The 18,629-nt window shown below is 51.4% G+C and overlaps 1 protein-coding gene across 1 annotated transcript in view; it reads left to right on the top strand.

The window, feature by feature from the left end:
* Window positions 1–18,202, top strand: part of ZHX2 (zinc fingers and homeoboxes 2) — a 155,763-nt gene extending 137,561 nt beyond the window's left edge. The window contains exons 3-4 of the mRNA XM_080801564.1: window positions 2,316–5,080; window positions 16,916–18,202. Of these exons, the coding sequence (XP_080657690.1) occupies window positions 2,552–5,077 (2,526 nt within the window). The 5' untranslated portion in view covers window positions 2,316–2,551 and the 3' untranslated portion in view covers window positions 5,078–5,080; window positions 16,916–18,202. The remainder of the gene's footprint in view (window positions 1–2,315; window positions 5,081–16,915) is intronic.
* Window positions 18,203–18,629: the final 427 nt, after the last annotated feature.

The raw sequence follows: 18,629 nt of genomic DNA, 5'->3' as shown, positions 1-18,629 counted from the left end.
CCATATCAGCCCATGCATTTAGACGCTCAACATGGCTCGTTCCCCAGTTTGCCTTCTGTTAACATATCCTACTCCTATTAAGCAAATTGTCCCTGTACTTCCCAGTTAATATTTGTTTAATGCAATTCCAATCAAAATTCTAACAGGATTTTTATTTTGCAGATGATTCTGATTTATGAGAATTGATTGAGGTGAATAAATGATCAAAATAACCCAGAAATGTTTTGCAAAAGAAGAGTGATAAGGAGGAATTCTGTCTACCAGATATTAAAACATACTCTTTTAGGGGGAGGGGGTTGATGTCACATGGTAGTTGTATTTATTTTCCCAGGAACCTCCATACTGTTTGTCACAGTGACTGCATAAAACATACTCTATTAAAAAAAAAAAAATTAAGTGAGGCATAAGTACGGGTCCCAGTACCTAGATAAGAGGCACAGAATAGATGACTCAGAAAATGCCCTAGTTTATATAAAAATTTAATGTATGATTCCATATTTAGAAAAGATAACACAATACATGCTATGAGATAATTGGTAACTTTCAAGAAAAATGGTTAGAATTGTATCTTACAGCTTAACCCAAGATCAGCTCAATTCCAGATGTAACAAATAAAGCTAAAACACTCTAAGAAAACATATAATAATATGCCTCAGTTATCAAAGAAGACAATCACTTTCCTTTTTTTAAATGTGCAAGTGATTTTTATTTATTTTTTTCTGTTGAAATATGATTGACATATAATATATTTCATATAATATAAATATAATATAAATATAATTGACATATCCTGTTAGTTTCAGGTGCACCTTGTAGCGATTGCATGTTTTCTTGTCATTAGGAAGTGGTCCCCACGATAAGGCTAGTCACCTTCTGTCACCATACAAAGTTATTAGAGTATCATTGACTATATTCCCTATGCTGCACTTTACATCCCCAGGACTTACTTTTTTATAAGTGAAAATTTGTACCTCTTAATCATTACCCTTTCCTTATTTCATGTGCCCTGCCCCCGAACCCTCCCCTCTCTGGTAACCAGCAGTTTGTTTCTTGTAACTGGAAATCACTTTCTACATATAAAATCACAATGAAAGGAGCCGCAAAAGAAAAAGGTTGGTAAATTCTAAAACTTAACATTTTTACATGCAAAACAAGAAAAACACCATCTACAAGAGTAAAAGGTAAATGATAGACTAGAAAAATTTTGCAACGAATATAAATAACGTACTGATACTCTTAATCTGGAGAGAACTCCTACCTTAATAATAAAACCACTGAGCACCACAAGATAAAAATGGCATAAATAAGCAATTCAAAAAGAAAGAACACATGTGGCAAGTAAATCTCTGGAAACAGTTCAACCTGATTAGCAATCAAGGAAGGCACAAAGGCATATGAAGATAGTTTAACCCTACCTAATCGGCAAGGCTTTTTCATGGTAGTATTTCCTGTAGGTAGAGCGGTAAATCGAGCGTTCTCGCTCACTGCTTGGGGAAGGTCTGGCTAATGCAAAAGCCGGCCAAGTGAGTCAAGAGAACTTCAAACGTACATACTCTTCGACCCAGTGCTTCTGTATCTAAGCATTCCTCCAAAGGTAGTTGTCAGAAATAAGGACTCAGGGTGTTGACCGTAATTCTGTTGAGAAGAGCCAAAAATTGGAAATAAATAACCAGCAAAAGTTGGAAGGCTAAATACATCATGTGTGGTCTGTCCCTACAAGAAAATACCACACAGCCATTTTTTAAATCATGATTTTGCTCAATATTTGTAGAAACGAGGAACCTTTCAATGAGTGAAAGGAAGGCACTGTAGTATTGGGGGTAATTTTTTTTCTTCTTTACACTTCAAAGCATTTTCTGGATTTTCCCTCCTGGTGATTTTACTCTTACGATAAGAAACAAACATGGATACCCATTTTCTAATCCTGTGTAAACACTGCTTACCGGCCCCAGGTCTTGCTTCTGATGTAGCATCAATTAAAGTAGCTAGAGGGCCCAGTGACATCTCGTCTTCGATATCCCCTCCACCAGCCCGCCCACCACTCAGTGCCTTTGTTGCTTTTCTCTGTTTGCCGCTAAACACGGATGAATGACCTGCACCCTCCTTTGCTTGCTCTGGGACAGTTCCCACGGCCGTTTCCAAAGAGAGGAAGAGAAGAAGATGACCTTTCATTTTCATGGGCCCCACTCTGACCGTCTGTCCTTACCTAGGTGTTTTCTTTGTTTGGGGTGCCAGTTGGGGTGGCTTAAAAAGAAATGCTAGTTTCTTCCGCCTTGTGGAAAAACACTGACCCTGTCTTTGTTTTTGTCCCACAGATATGATGCTGCCTCTTGTGTGTAGCCATTGGAGCAGTGACAATTTTCTGGGCTGAGATCATTCTCAACACTCAAACATCAGATTCCAGCATTCAAGGGAAGCCAAAGCCATTGGAGGGGGACTACAAGCCCAAAGCCTTTTATCTTACTTGTTCCAAAAATTTCACTGCCCCTTTCCTACCTGCCCACCCCTGCCCCCCACCCCCCGATTAAACTATTGCACACAGACAGACAGCATGGCGAGCAAGCGAAAATCCACCACGCCGTGCATGGTTCGGACCCCACAAGTAGTAGAACAGGATGTGCCCGAGGAAGGAGACAGGGCCAAAGAGAAAGGAATCAGCACGCCACAGCCTGAAGCAGCCAAGGACAGTTGGACAGTGGAACCCGAAAACTCTTCCAAAGAAAATGAAGTGATCGAAGTGAAATCTACAGGGGAAAACCAATCCAAAAAACTCCAAGGTGGTTACGAATGCAAGTACTGCCCCTACTCCACGCAAAACCTGAACGAGTTCACGGAGCACGTCGACATGCAGCACCCCAACGTGATACTCAACCCCCTCTACGTGTGTGCCGAATGTAACTTCACAACCAAAAAGTACGACTCCTTGTCCGACCACAACTCCAAGTTCCATCCCGGGGAGACCAACTTCAAGCTGAAGTTGATCAAGCGCAATAATCAGACTGTCTTGGAGCAGTCCATCGAAGCCACCAACCACGTTGTGTCCATCGCCGCCGGCGGCCCCGCCAGCGGCGACGGTGATCCCGGCATCTCCGTGAGTAAGACGCCCATCATGAAGCCAGGGAAACCAAAAGCTGATGCCAAGAAGGTGCCCAAGAAGCCCGAGGAGGCCACCCCCGAAAACCACGTAGAGGGGACGGCCCGCCTGGTGACGGACGCGGCTGAGATCCTCTCGAGACTCGGAGGCGTGGAGCTCCTCCAGGACACGCTAGGGCACGTCATGCCTTCTGTCCAGCTCCCACCAAATATCAACCTTGTCCCCAAGGTCCCCGTCCCGCTGAATACTACCAAATACAACTCCGCCCTGGACACGAATGCCACCATGATCAACTCCTTCAACAAGTTCCCTTACCCAACCCAGGCTGAGCTGTCCTGGCTGACCGCTGCCTCCAAGCACCCGGAAGAACACATCAGAATCTGGTTCGCCACGCAGCGCTTAAAGCACGGCATCAGCTGGTCCCCGGAGGAGGTGGAGGAGGCCCGGAAAAAGATGTTTAATGGCACCATCCAGTCGGTACCCCCGACGATCACCGTGCTGCCAGCCCAGCTGGCGCCCACCAAGATGTCACAGCCCATCCTCCAGACGGCGCTGCCTTGCCAGATTCTTGGCCAGACCAGCCTGGTGCTGACTCAGGTGACGAGCGGGTCGACGACCGTCTCTTGCTCCCCCATCACGCTTGCCGTGGCCGGAGTGACCAACCACGGCCAGAAGAGACCTTTGGTGACTCCCCAGGCTGCCTCCGAGCCCAAGCGTCCACACGTCGCTCAGGTGCCAGAGCCCCCACCCAAGGTAGCCAACCCCCCTTCCCTGACCCCGGCCAGCGACCGCAAGAAGACAAAGGAGCAGATCGCGCATCTCAAGGCCAGCTTTCTCCAGAACCAGTTCCCTGACGACGCGGAGGTCTATCGGCTCATCGAGGTGACCGGCCTGGCCAGGAGCGAGATCAAGAAGTGGTTCAGCGACCACCGGTACCGATGTCAAAGAGGCATCGTGCACATCACCAGCGAATCCCTTGCCAAAGACCAGCTGGCCCTCGCGGCCTCCCGACACAGCCGCACGTACCACGCGTACCCAGACTTCGCCCCACAGAAATTCAAAGAAAAAACCCAGGGTCAGGTTAAGATCCTGGAAGACAGCTTTTTGAAAAGCTCCTTTCCGACCCAAGCGGAACTGGACAGGCTAAGGGTGGACACGAAACTCAGCAGGAGGGAGATTGAATCCTGGTTCTCGGAGAGACGGAAGCTTCGGGACAGCATGGAGCAAGCTGTCCTGGATTCCATGGGGGCCGGCAAAAAAGGCCACGACGCGGGGGCCCCCAACGGTGCTCTGTCTCGGCTCGACCAGCTCTCCGGGGCCCAGTTAGCCGGTTCCCTGCCCAGCCCCTCACCAGCAATTACCAAGAGTCAAGAACAGGTCCGTCTCCTGAGGAGCACGTTTGCAAGAACCCAGTGGCCCACCCCCCAGGAGTACGACCAGTTAGCGGCCAAGACCGGCCTGGTCCGGACTGAAATCGTGCGTTGGTTCAAGGAGAACAGATGCTTGCTAAAAACCGGGACCTTGAAGTGGGTGGAGCAGTCCCAGCACCTCGCCGGTGAGCACGGTCACGGTCATGGTCAGGACGCGGCGCAGAGGAAAGCCGCGAGAGCCGTCGTCACCGAGAGCCCAAAGAACGGGAGCGAGGTGGGTCAGACCCACTACAAGGACCCCAAAAAGCTCTGCGAGGAGGACTTGGAGAAGTTAGTACCCAGGGGGAAAGTGAGCAACGAGCCGGCAAAAGACGGCGCGCCGGCCAAGCCTTCGGAAGGCGCCTCGGACAGGTCGGAGGGTAGCAGCAGGGACGGCCCGGGCAGCGACGAGAACGAGGAGTCGGGCGTTGTGGATTGGGTGGAGGTCACGGTCGGAGAGGAGGACGCTGCCTCAGACAGGTCGGACAGCTGGAGTCAGACCGCAGCCGAAGGCGCCGCCGAACTGGCCGGCTCGGACTCCGACAGCATCCCGGCAGAGGCCAGCCAGGCCTAACAGGTAACTCCACCTGCCCCCCGTCTGGGAACGAGGGGAGGGTGATGCTTTTCCTCCTTTTTATTGCCAGGGTCAGTATAGGCTGTAGGGGACGGAGATGTTGACACAGGTGATGGGGTCTTATTTTCAAAAGGAAGGAAAATAGTGATGCCATCGGGCCGGGTCAGAGGACCCAGAGTGGGTCCCGCAGGACCAGCCAAGAGGGTCCTTGGCTTCACCTAGGATGGAAATCAGATGTGAGCGAGTGGGAAGTGAGAGCAGAGTTTACTGAAGGTATAGTGAGAGCAGATACAGCCGGAGGGTCTGGGAGACTCGGAGAGGAAAGGAGCACGGGTCCCATCTTTGCCGGGGGTCTCGGGTTTTCCTTGACGACTTTGTTCTAGCCATCCAGGAACTGGTCAGGACAAGGACAGGGTCCAGTTGTCCTCCTAAGTCACTCATTCCCTGGATCCCAGACGGTCTTGATGTCACGATGTCTAGGGCCAGTCGTCTGCAATAGGCTTAGACACATGCCGGCCTTGCCCGGTCATTCCTGGGATGTTACCTATTGTGCCGGAAGCCTCCAGAGAAATCATTAATTCCTTTCCCTTTCAAGGAGGACACACATGAAGGCGTGTGTAGGGCGAGGGTGCAGGTCCTCGCGAGAATGGAAACAGGAAAGGCAGCAAAAAGCAGACTTCTGTGGACTCCTTCGGTTTCCCTGTCTCACTAGGCGCTGGCAGATTCTCTGTCCTCATTTGCAAGGCTGATGGGTGACAGCGCCACCGCCTGTGGCCTGTTATGGACACCCCACTCTGGGGCCTGTCCATTCTAAAGTCTAGATGCAATCGTCATGGGGACACATCCTTCACTTTCTTCGTGTTCGCTGCTCTAAGAAACAAAGGATGTTTTTCCTTTTTCTTTCTGTCTTTTTTTTTTCTTCATTTTCTTTCCTTTTTGGATTTTTTTAGAATAGTTAACCAAGTCTACTGGCTAGAGATCTGGGGTTCTTTCTTTTAACCTGACAGGTCTGGGTCTTTGCCTTGGCCTGGCTAAAGGAAGGCATGGGTGTCACCAAGTCACCCAGCTTCTAATCGTGCTGATTGGGTCCCTGGAACCCCTTCAGATCCGGAAGAGACGGATGCAAATGAGGCCCGAGGAGCCAAAAAGCCTGGGAAGGGAGGTTGTCATGGTTACTAATGGCCGTGTCATCCACATGATGGGACACGGCACCCAAACCCCGATGTTTGTGCTTTCGGGAGAGGTCTGTACACATCAAGGCCTAAAGACCCAACTGCCAGCTCGGTGGTGGGTTCAGAACAGAGGGGGCAGCAGGGCGAGGGGCGCAGGAGGCAAAGATCACCTCGGCCAAAGCCGAAATGTTCCAAGGGCAGCGTGGAACCAGGAGGAAGACGTGTGATTTACCATCTGCCCGGATGGGCTTCTCCAGGGGTCACTTAAAAGGCAACAGAAGGGGACACCCCCATGTCATCTTTTCAAATAATAAAATAAAGGTAAGAACCTCCAGAATGATGGATAAGTTCCCAAAAGGAGTCCTGGAAGTTACCATACCTCTTTATTAATGAGTCCGGACAACTTTGGCTGGTCAGCCACACATAGGTTCATTTATTTTGTAGTAGGATAAGGTGCCTGGCAACAAAATTAAGTCTTCTGGAAACCTTGTTTTTAGCCAGTTCCGTGAAAATTTCACTAGCCAGCTAGTGAAAATGATTTAAGGAATGGCCAGTTGCAGATGTCATCAAGTCTTCCTTCTCCCCTACCCCGACTTTTCAGGAGGGAGCAGTAATGGGTTACAGGTGACAGTGCAGTGTAGAGGGAGGGGCTAGTGATCAGAGGGGGCTGAAGGCTACGGAGGCCACCAATAGCACCCCAGGCCTCCCACCATCTGGCTGCCTTGGCTCCTCCCTCTGGTTATTTTCCTGCCTTCTTAAGAGACCCTACCGGCCCAGCCTGTATCTACCTTGTTGAAATGAGGGAGCTATTTTTTTTTTTTTTGGTCCAATCCAAATCTGCCTGAAAACTCCTAGCTTGCCTTGTCTTCTTGACCTTTTCCAGTGCCTGACAGAGTCTACGTGATTGCTTTTTCCTCCTGCCATGGAGTGGACAATAGTCAGTTCAATTCAGCAAACCCATTCTGTGCACCTCCTGTGTGCCGGGCTCTGTGCCGGGCTCTGTGCCGGGCTCTGTGCCGGGCTCTGTGCTAAGCACCAAATGACGGGATGAAGAAGACAGATGAGGGTCCTCACACGCATGGAGCTCAGTCAGGCCAAGGAGAGAGGAAACTGCTCTTTCCTTTACCAGCCGGGGTGATCCATGGTGTGACCAGGAGACTAACTCAGGCTGAGGCTAACTCAGGGCAGGCTTCCTGGAGGAAGGGACATCTGCCTCAGGGGCTAGCTGAGTGGAAGGAGTTAGCCCGCACACCAACAAGGAAGAGAGGTTCATGTGGAAGGAGTAGACAAGGCAAAGTTCCAGAGCCAAAAGAAGGAATGGTACAGCTGAGGAACCAAGTTTGGGCATAGCCAGAAAGCCGAATTTGGGGTCCAGCAGACGATGAGAAAGGACAATGGGAAGAAAAGACGATGGTTTTCCCCAGCAGGCAAAGCTCTTCTGGACCGAGTTTGAATAGAAGAATGCTGAGTGTCCCTGTAGCCCAGAGTGAGCTTGGAGGGCACTTCCAGATCCCCATCCCCGAGTGGGGGTTGTCTGGGGATGGCAGCTCCCGGAGCCCCCTGAGGCCACCTGTCCCCCCCATCCCTTCTCCCCCAGACCTTACCACCGCCAACAGCTAAAAATGCCCACCTGTGTTGGCTGCCACTGTGCCTGCCCCTGACCTGAGACCCGAGAGAAACACAAAGGGGGGACACAAGGCTAAAACCATAGAGAGCAGTTTTGGAGGGAAGGGCAGGAGGACAGAAGCGGGGGTACAGGCCTTCTGAGGACGCAAAGCAGAGAGCTAGGCACTCTGGCCACAGATGGTCTCACTCAGTGCTCCTGGTGATGCCAGATTTTTTTTTTTTTAAGATTTATTTACCCACTTTAGAGAGAAACAGAGAGAGCAGGGAGAGGGGCAGTGGGAGAGAGAGAGGGAAAAAAGTCTTCAGCAGACTCCCTGCTGAGCCCAGAGCCCAGCGCGGGGCTCGATCCCCCGACCCTGAGCTCATGACCCGAGCCCAAATCAAGAGTCGGATGTTCAACCTACTGAGCCACCCAGGCGCCTCCCTGTAGATTTTCATAAACCCGGAAACGGAGGCTCAGAAACCAAGGAGCTTACCATGTTCTCCCAGCCAGCACCTCAGTTCTATCCCGGAGCCCTGGCTCCTACCGCCGTCTCTGCCTCTCTGTTTTGGGCAGAAATTCCCCATTTCTGGCTAACCCCACCCCCACCCCCCGTGGTGGTATTGGGAGGCAGGGAATACCTAGGGTGTCTAGAATGGACCATTAAACATTAGCTAAATCAGAGACGAAGGAACTAGCTGTTTTCTTCCCCTCTCTCCCCCGCCAAAAACCGGGAACACCCAGAAACCCCCTTTTATGTTTCTTTATGGTAAACACCACAAGCACGAGCTGAGAAATGTTCCTAAGCTCGACACCTGGTGACATCCGACGTCCCTAACTGGCTTCCTGGTATTTCCGAGGTGCCACTCTACGGAGAGACGGGCTGCGGTCCGCCCTGGGGCTGGCATCCTGGACACAGGCACCCCTTAGAGGAACCTTTCAACTTGGAAGAAATCCCTCCAAATTACTTCACAGCTTTTATGAACTGAACACATGGGTCTCTTGAAATTCATAAATATTCAGCGATGCCTTTATTTAAACACGTATTTATTTAGGAAGCTGCCGTTGAGTTCAGTTGTCACACGTACGATAATCCTGAAAATAATGCACTGTTTTGGCTTCGGAGAAGGTGTTAGGGGATGTATCTACGAGAGAGGGAGGATGAACTTGGGTGGGCAGCTGAGAGCAGATGCCGGGGTTTCCCCCTTGGTGGGAGCTAAGTATCCCCTTACTAAAGCTTCAGAAGGCTTACGTCAGCGTTCGACTCGGCCGGGCTCCCTCGGCCTTGAGGTTGGACAGAAAGGTAAGGAGGCCTTTCCGGACCTTAAATTGTGTTGTCTTGATTCAGCCTCCGGGTCCAGTTATCAAGCCATCTATTAAGAGACCTGTCCCGGTGAGAGGCTGAACAGTAAATTTCCTCCTTTCCGAAAAATGAGTCAGAATACTTGAGCCCCACATGGCCAGACATATGCCTCGATGTTTGGCCAGATGGAATATCCCAGAACTCCTACTACTGAGAGTTTCTATTTACTGGCCTGTGCCATGTGCTTGGGATTCTTCTGCACACATCCAGTAACTCGCTGAAACTTCATTTCATCCCTGTGAGATAGGTGTGGCTTTCTTCCCATTTTGCAGAGGGCAAAACTGAGGCTCAGAGAGATTTGCCCTGTGTTCCGCAGCTCAGGGCTGGCAGAGGCTAGAGGCCACCTCTTGTCTGTCGGGTCAGTGCCTGACCCAGCCACAGGGACAGCACCGCTACAGCTCAGCCTGGACCAACAGGGCTTGGCCGCTTCTTAATACAATACACAAAAAACAAATACACAAGTACTCATTCGCTAATTCTGCTCCCTCCCAGTTTCTGACAATTTCCAACTCACGATTAGGGATGGCTTTGGAGAAGAGATAAATTTTGTGAAATGCCAGAAAAATATTTTCCATAGTTCAGCTTGCTTCAAAAATTCAAGGCTACCCAGTGTTGCATCGTGGCTACCATTTAGGATCCGGATATGTGTGCCCCCTGCGATCTGTTCAGATTAGCTGTCCAAATACAGATATTTGAATGAGCGGATGGATGGATGGATGCATGGGTGGATGGATGAAAATGTAATTATCTATTTCCGTGGCTCTCCTCCACCAGACCTTGAACACAGGGACCATATCCCATTCATCTCTGAGTCCCCAGTGCCTAATGGGGAGCAAATACACAACAGCAATGTCCTGAACCACCCTGAGAATTAGCAAACGTAGATGGCTCTCAGCTGTCTGGAATCCGACATTTCAGGCCTCGGCTCCTCCTCGTCGTCTTCTGTCCCTCAGTGGCGTCCTTGGTGGACAGCAGGCAGAGGAGCGGAGCCTAGGACAGCCTGCTCTCACGTGTGCGAGCAGCTGAAGGAAAAGGTCTGCTGGAGAACCCGTCACTGGGCAATGCTTCTCGGGGACTGCGCGTTAGCCTCGTGGCCCCAGCACTAATAGAGTTCAATGCGAACACTTCCGTTTACCTGGTTCTGGAGCTTCTCACAACAGGAGCTCTCACTGTGCTTTGGGAAGCTTGTAGCACCTTAGGAACCATGACATCTGAGTTCCCTCATCTGTCAGAGGAAGGATGTGGGCCCCAAGGAGAGGAAGTCACCGGGCCAGAGGCACCTGTCGTAAGTGACTTGGTGCCTTCGTGCATCACGTGTCTGGGGAATGCCTGCGGCATGCCAGGTTCTGGGGGTCGTGGGGGCTGCTGTGCCCAGCGTGTCCCTGTCCTCATGGAGCCCGCAGTCTCGTGAGGAATGAAGCTTTAGGCAAACAAAAAGGAAGGACTGCCATGCTGACAAGTTTTTTGAAGGAAAGGTCCATGGTCTGTGAGTATGGAATGGGGGAATTTGACTTGATTTCAAGGGTTGGGGGAGTTTTCTTGAGAGATAATAAGTGACTTGAAATCTGAAAAGTCAAGTACGAGTTGGCTGAGCAGGGAGGAGGGGACCACATTCAAGCAGAAGATACAGCGTACTCAAAGCCCCTGAGGCCAGAGGGAACTTAAGACGTCGGGGACCTAAAAGGTGGCCATTGCGGCTGTGATTTGCCTGAGTTCACACTCTACAGACGTGCAGGGGTGAAAAGCCAGAGTGCTACGTGGACTCATGTATAATCCAAATTTCCCTTGAGACTCTTTTACCTCGCCCGTAAAGAAGACTCTGCGTGGTTCTGTGTGTAGGATCCCGTAGAGAAAGGTTGAGGCACTCTGAGATGCTCCAGGAAGGAGTGAAAGGAAAGTCATGTTGGAGAGAGCTGGGTGTTCAGACCTTCCTACCCTCATGGTAAATGGAGGACGGATGGTGGAAAATTCTAGAGCATCCACATGCCCATTACTTTATTCTGTCTTATTAGTAAGTTTTTGTAACCTTAACATTTTATTATATTAGTCAACAAGGGCTACCAGAACAGAAGGCCACAGACGGAGTGGCTTAAACAACATAGATTTTTTTCCTCACCGTTCCGGAGGCTAGAAGGTCAAGATCCAGGTGCCAGCAGGGTGGGTGGCTGGTGAGGCCTCTCTCCTCGGCTTGCAGATGGCCACCTTATCTCTGTGTGCTCTCCTGGGCTTTCCTCTGCGCATGCACACTCCTGGTCTCTTCTTACAGGGACACTAGGGCCCCCCCACCCCATGACCTCTTTGAATCATAATTACCTCCTTGAAGGCCCATTTCCTAGTACAGTCATACTGGGGATTGGGCTTCTGCAGATGAATGGTGTGGGAGAGGACGTAATTTAATCCATGGCACTAACAGAGTTGTCTCTTGTTGTCAGGATTAAATTAAATAATACAAGTGAAATTCCCAAAATGCAAGGGGGGCGGGGCGTGGCACGCATTAGTATCAGCAATGCTCAGCTGCCCACTCTGCATTGAGTCCTTTCTCTATGGAGAAGACCTTGACCGACTGCTTCCTGCCTTTCCAAGTTGGCTTTTCAGTTGGGGCCCCACTTGTACAAGCTCAAGCCTTTAGGTGTTAATTGCATCTCAGAGGGATGGGGGTCGGGGAGGGAGCTGAGAGCCCTTACTGTGCCGGGCACTTTGCATGTGTTGACAACGCTCTGAAGTCAACATTTTTTTAAAATTTTATGGTGGAGGAGAATGAAGCACAGAAAGGTAACTCATCCAAGATCGTTGAGCTGGAAAGCGGGGGAGCTGGCATTCAGACCCAAATCCACGTGCGTAAACACGAGGGCTGTGCCTTGTGAATTTAAAATACAATTCTGTTTGCTTAAATTCTTTGGACTCCTCTGGATAATATCCTCAGATGGAAAAAGGGCAGGAAGAACCAGTGACCCCTCGGATTCCTCCGTCCAGCCTCCTTGCAAGCAGCCTGGGGGAGATGTACCTGGCTTTTAAGTCTCAGCAATTCCCCCAAGCCCAGAGGCTCCCCAAACTGCTGCAGGAAAAAGAGCGCTGGCCAGATGTGTCTTGGCCAGATGTGCCTGAGTTGACGGAGGCCTGGCATGGGAATGATTTAGGATGGGATGGAGTCTTCCTGGCCCCCTGGGGAAATTGCTTAATCACCCTCCCTGCCACCGTGTTTTCCTTTTCCCAATTCTAATTAAAATCAGACCATGCCCCCTCGCAAGAAAAGAAAGTTTGCCTCAAATATTATTAAGATAATAAATCACTATCACAGTGCTTGTTTTTCTCACGGAGTACCGTGTTACGCTCTCCTGAGTCCGCAGGGCTTAGGGAAATCCCTACAGGGAAAATTAAAGAGACACAGAAACAGAAAGGTATCACATGGGAAAAGAATTCTAATTTTTTCATGTTTCCCCGATGGGTAAAGTAATAACGAAGCAGGTTTTGCTAAAGAATTAGATAGTACTTTTTAACCTTCCAAGCTGTCCCCAAGATAGAAAGGGAGGCAGAGGGTTCCCTGTCCTGGGCAGGGTTCAGGGAGAGGCTGGACATCTGCTTGGTAGAGATGTTTGAATAGTGGCCACAAGCGAAGGGCCCGACGACCTTGCTGCTTCCTCCCATAGCTGAGATCCAGTGCTCTAGGATCAAGTAATCCATTGGATCCCTGGTTCTCTGCAGGGGGAGTGTCCCCGACCAGTGACCAGTGGTAAGATTGCAGCTCGAAGCCCAGGGGATTAGCAAGAGGCCACATCCTCAAAGTCACTGTACTACTGGAAAATAAAAACCTAGAAGGGAGCTCTGTCACCAGCCTCGTGTAACCAGCCACCCCTCCCAAAGCACTGTGCTTTTTCCCGTTTTTCATTCACTGATGAACTTTGGAGTATACTTTGGGGGCCAGACCCAGTGAAGGGGGGTGGGGTGCGGGGCAGGGGTCTTGCAGTGAACGCTCTGGGCCCCGCCCATGTCCTCACAGGATGGACAGTTAGCCAGGCAGTGTGAAGACAGTGTGACTCGGTTGTACTGGGGATGCCCAGGTGCGGGAGCGTCTCACAAGGAGACCCGAGGGCACTGGGGAGCAAGGCTTTCCGGGGAAGCAGCCTGTGGCTGGCCCGGGCTGCCCACAGGGAAGGCGCTGGGGCCACTGCTCTGTCCCTCCCCGGGACCATGCCCTGCCTTCTGTTTCCAGTGGCTTCCCAGCCTCCCTCTGAGAGCCCCGCCGGCTCCCACAATCCTGCCCACGGCTAGGCACCCTGGGAGAGGTCAAGGAGAGCTGAAGTCCAGCGGCTCCCAGGGTGCCTCCGAGGGCCCAGAGCCGACCAAAGACATCCGGTGTCTCTGCAAAAGCAGCTCTGTCTCCTTCTCTCCAGGTCACCCTCTTGCCCTTACAGTCTGTTTCGGGGAGGTTTTAAGGATTTTGTTCAGTAGTTTTTTCTTCCTTATTACGTCTGGTTGGAGGATTGTGTGTGTTCGTGTCCACAGGACCTGACACAGGGAAGCCGAACACATTGCCAGATGAAGAAGCACCTTTATGCTGAGGTGTATCTAAAAATGTGAGACTTTTGGCCTTTGGAGAGACGCGGTTCCGTTCCATTTTTGAGGAAAGAAAATAGGTCTACTCACGCGCACATGCACACACACGCACGCATGCACACACACACCAGTGAGCGAGCTCACGGACCCCTAAAGCCTCGATTTTACACACCTGGCCTTCCTCGAGGAAAAGCTGAAGCGGTATTTTGGGAGCACCTGCTTGCTTGGCCGGCCTCACCTGTAACCCCTGCGGCGGCCCGCGGGTGTGAAGTGTGGAAGCGAGTCTCTGGGAGGTTAAGTGGCAGACACGGGCACACAGCTAGGAAGTGGCACGGGGACACGCCCGGGATCCCCACTACTCCGCTCTTCCCGCTCGGACCCACCACAGCCGGCACCCACAGTCGGCCCGGCTGGGAGACGGGAGAGCAGGAGCTGTCTCCACGCCTCGGGCCTCCTTCCCTGGAGTCTTGAGCCCTGCTCAGGTGGACCTCCAACCAGAGGGAGCCCCCTTTGCAAGGCTGCTGAGAGACCCTGGTTGCCGGGGAAAACCCAGTTCCTTGGGGAGCACAGCAGGAGGCCGGCTGCGGTCCGTGTGCCCGCCCAGGGGGGCCTGTGGCTCTCCGTGGGATCAGCAATAGGCACGTGGTCGTCTCTGGGCGCCCGGAACCGCCAGCCCCTGCCTTTGAAGCAGACGTGCTCACCCCTGTCCACAGGCATCTCCATGCAGGGGGGGACGCGCACGTAGGACACGGAGTGTGGACCCGGGTCCGGTGTGAGAGGAGCAGTTCCGGTTGGACTGGCCTTGGAGGAGCGCAGGCTGCACCACTGACTACTTGCCTGACATCATTTAATCGCTCCAAGCCCCCGTGTCCCCCCAGCATGGTGCGCTCCACAGTCGCCTACCTCCCGGCCTTCGCATCAGTACCTAGCATCTGGCCTGGCCCAGAGTATGCATGAGGGAAATCCCAGTTACTGTCCGTGCTGTCACAAGCAGAGTGATTCCTGGTTTTGACGGTGCTGCTGAGAAATCGTGTTGACATGGGGAGCTCACCCTTCCTCCCGAAGCTTCCCTCTTCTTCTGGCGAACGGAGCGATATTGGCCGCACCCAGTGTAAGGAGCCCTGGGGCTCTTGTGCCGGACCAGTCTCGGGCAGTACCAGATCCCAAGGACACCCCCGGACTCCGGTTTCATCCACAGACCTTTCTTTCACAAGTTGGCTTCTTAACGCCAGCATTCATTGTCCTCGTCATGAGCTCCTGGGAGATGTGGGTACGTTTGACCTCCAGACGTTGGGAACGAATAACAAGATAGATGACCTCCTGGGGCCTCCGGCTGAGAAGTGCAGTCCGCGTGCTCCCGGGCCCCTGTGCCAGAGCCCTCCTCGGGGCCCTCCCTACCCCTTTCTCAGCCAGAGAAGTGGCCTGACGAGGAGGGAGGCAGAGGACAAGCCAGTGGCTTCAGGAACCTGCAGATTCGATAAGCTTCCGGCCTGTCACAGGATAGTAGCTGTCCCCTTGACAGCCCTGCGCCCTCCCCTGGGGTTCCTCCCCGCAGGAGCCCCCAGGGTAGGAATGGTGGTCTGTCTTCACGTCCTAGGGCCGCCTTCCAGCGGGCGGCTTACACAACTGAGATGTGTTCTCTCTCAGTTCTGGAGACTGGAAGTCTGGTGTTGGCAAGGTTGGTTGGTTTCGGGGGGCTGTGAGGGGAGAGTCTGTTCCACGCCTCTCTCCGAGCGTCTGGTGAGGACCTGGCCGTCCGTGGCACCCGTGGGCTTGTGGCTGCATCACCGTGGCCTCTGCCTTTGTCTTCACACGGCGCTCTCCCTGTGTGAGCCTGTCTGTGTCCAGCTCTCCTGTTGATGGCATCACCAGTCGCACTGCAGTGATTAGGGCCCCCCTCATGACCTCGTGTTCACTTGATTACTTACCTCTGTAATGGGATACCCACATCGGGTGACATTCTGAGGTCCCGAGGATTGGGACATCCACAGAGCTTGTTGGGGAGACACAGTTCGGCTCATCGGACGGTCCGTGCACTGTTCTCACTTCAAAGAATTTAAGAATTAAGAGTTTCTCCATATAGACTCTTATTAGATACTGTTTGTTATGAGCATGGACTCTGGAGATGGCCTGGGTTGGATTCCTGACTGGGCCATGTCCTGGCTGTCTAATCTTGGGCAAAGCATTTAGCCTCCCTGTGCTCAGCCATAAAGTGGGACTAATGGTCACACGATTGGGTTGATATGAACGCCAGATTAATAATACACTTAAAATGTCTAACCTTGTTATGATCCTACCGTGCTTGGAAAAGGCTGTACCTAACAACAACAACAAAGGTATATAATACTATGTAGTACACTTCCTAATTATCTTACTTACTATGTAACCGCATACTGGACACTGTCCCAAATTCTGGGGCGAACGTCAGCTTCCTTAATCGTCTCCGCAACCTCTATTAGTCACCGTTTTACAGAAGCAAAAACTAAGTCCTGGAGAGGTTAGGTCACAGGGGTATGGCCCCACCGTCAGTAAACAGAATAGTTAGGACCCGAATCCAGTTTGCCGGACTCCGGAACCTCTTAGGAACCACTGTGTCTGGCCGCCTCTCCAGGAATAAGGAAAGGGCCTTGAAATGAAGTCAACAATCGCAGGCCACCACCTCCACTTGCCCAGAAAACCCTCCTGTTTCCAAAGGCCTGAGTCTGGAGGCACTTCCTGTGATGTCAGACTAGGCTCAGAAACACACACTCCTTTTTAACAACTAGCCCCAGGGCGCCTGGGTGGCTCAGTGGGTTAAAGCCTCTGCCTTCTGCTCAGGTCATGATCTCAAGGTCCTAGGATCGAGTCCCGCATCGGGCTCCTCGCTCAGCGTGGAGTCTGCTTCTCTCTCTCCCTCTGCCCCTCCTCCCTGCTCGTGCTCTCTCTGTCTCTCCAATAAATATAAATAAAATCTTAAAAAAAAAAAAAAAAAGCTGGCCCAAACCTGAGCCCTTGTCTCTCCTCCAAGCCCCAGGAAGGCTTTGGAAGGGGCCGTCCCCAGGAGAGCCAGGAAGAGTGACCCCTGACTCCTCTCCCCCAACCCCCCCTCCAAGGGAATGAGCATCTCCTGACATCTTGTTTCTGGTTTTGTGTCCTCTTCCTAGGGACGTCTGTCGGAACTGCATTGCTGATAAAGGGGGCGTTCTGTCTTTGACGAAAGAAGAGAACCTCCCTCCCCGGCCGTGGGCCACCCTGGCCAGAGACTCCAAGTGGAACCACTTAGCGGGCACGTGGCTGCAGGGAACAGGAACCCCAGCCCTCACTCACGCCGCCCGGAGGACCGGTGGGAATTGTTCATAGTGCCAAAGTCCTACTACTGCGTTTTCAATGGGTCCCTGTAAATAGTTTGCTCCTCTGCCCTGGCCCCCACCTCTTGCTATACTGGAACCAATTTGTACAATGTGGGAATTTTGTTACCTTTTTAATCAAGGGCAGCGTCCTTTTCCAGCACTACCATTGTAAGGTTTTTTTTCCCAGGCGGGAGGGCTGATCACACGTGCTTTTCTCTTTTTTCCTTTTCTTCTTCTTTTTTTTAATCTTTATTTTATTAATTTTGGGCAGTGGGGGGATGTTAGCATTAGTGCCATTATATCTACTGGACTTTAGGTAGGGAGAGTTCATTTTTTTTTTTTAAGTAGTTTGAAATTTGCGCGATTTTTCTGTGGGAAGGGCTTGGATTGGGGCATCTGTCTCCACTTTGAGCGGGTTTACAGGTGATGGAGCTTCCGGATCAGACCCATTTCCAGTTCTCCCCCAGCCACCCCCGGGGTCCCTGTTTAGCCACGCACCAGGCTTTCCGAACTGCCAGCAGGTAGATCTGGTTTCTCAACCGCCTGGCCTCTCCGGCTGACCGTGGGCCGAGCCAGCATCAGAGACCCCGGGGGCAGGTGGCCTCTTTTCAGATACCAGCAGAAAGGGCTCCCCCATTTTTAACATTATCATTACTTCTATGAAATTAAAACAAAAAGAGGTCTTCCTATCTAGATGGTACAAAGATGAACCGCTTCAGTTTTTGGTTTTCTGTTCCTGACTGGCTTTTCTCAGCGTGGTTTTTGACAAGATTTCAGCTTGAAGCCTCACCATGAATTGGTTTTTGTCTGTTTGTTTGTGTGTTTGTTTTTGGGCCAATTTTAGATTCTGGAGTGCACTTTTTTTTTCTTTCCAGTTAGTCCTAACTTCTAAAGAGGAAAAACCAAGAGACATATCTGGTGTAAATGTCGCAATATGAGTTGTGTTTGCAACCCACCCCTCCCCCCAGCCCCCCATTTGGGTACCCTGCACAAATAAAATGCTAGGGAATTTGGAAAAAAAAAAACAAAACCATTTTTTCTAACTTGTTGCTCATTTGTTGTAACTCAATAAAGCAAAGACTAAACATTTTTATAACCTTTTCCTCTGCTCCTCGTTCATTGCCATCTGGCTCCCAGGGCATGGCACGAGGGTTCCAACTCCGCACCCCCCGCCCCCCGATCTCAGAGCTCTTATGACAGATTCCTTTGACATTTCTCATTTTCTGTCTTGGGGAGGTCCGACAGCACTAATGGGACTTTCAAAACAGGGCGTAAATGTTGATGTGGAAGAATGTCCTAGCTCTTCGACACAGAGAAGGAGAGAGGCTCTCCCTCCTCCTTCACAAACATATTTATAAACTATGGCAGAGTGGGAGTGAGACCCACAGGCCACATGCCGCACCCCTGCGCACACTCAGGTGACCCAAGGTAAGTCACTACCCTCCCTGGACTGCTGAGGACTGGTGACGAGGACACTGGCATTTCTCAGAGAAGGCTGGCTTTTGTGTCTCTGCCCAGGTAAGGTTTA

This window comes from Martes martes, assembly GCF_963455335.1.
Source record: "Martes martes genome assembly, chromosome: 4".
In the NCBI taxonomy this organism is placed as follows: Eukaryota; Metazoa; Chordata; class Mammalia; order Carnivora; family Mustelidae; genus Martes; species Martes martes.
This window is presented reverse-complemented; position numbering and strand designations above follow the sequence as displayed.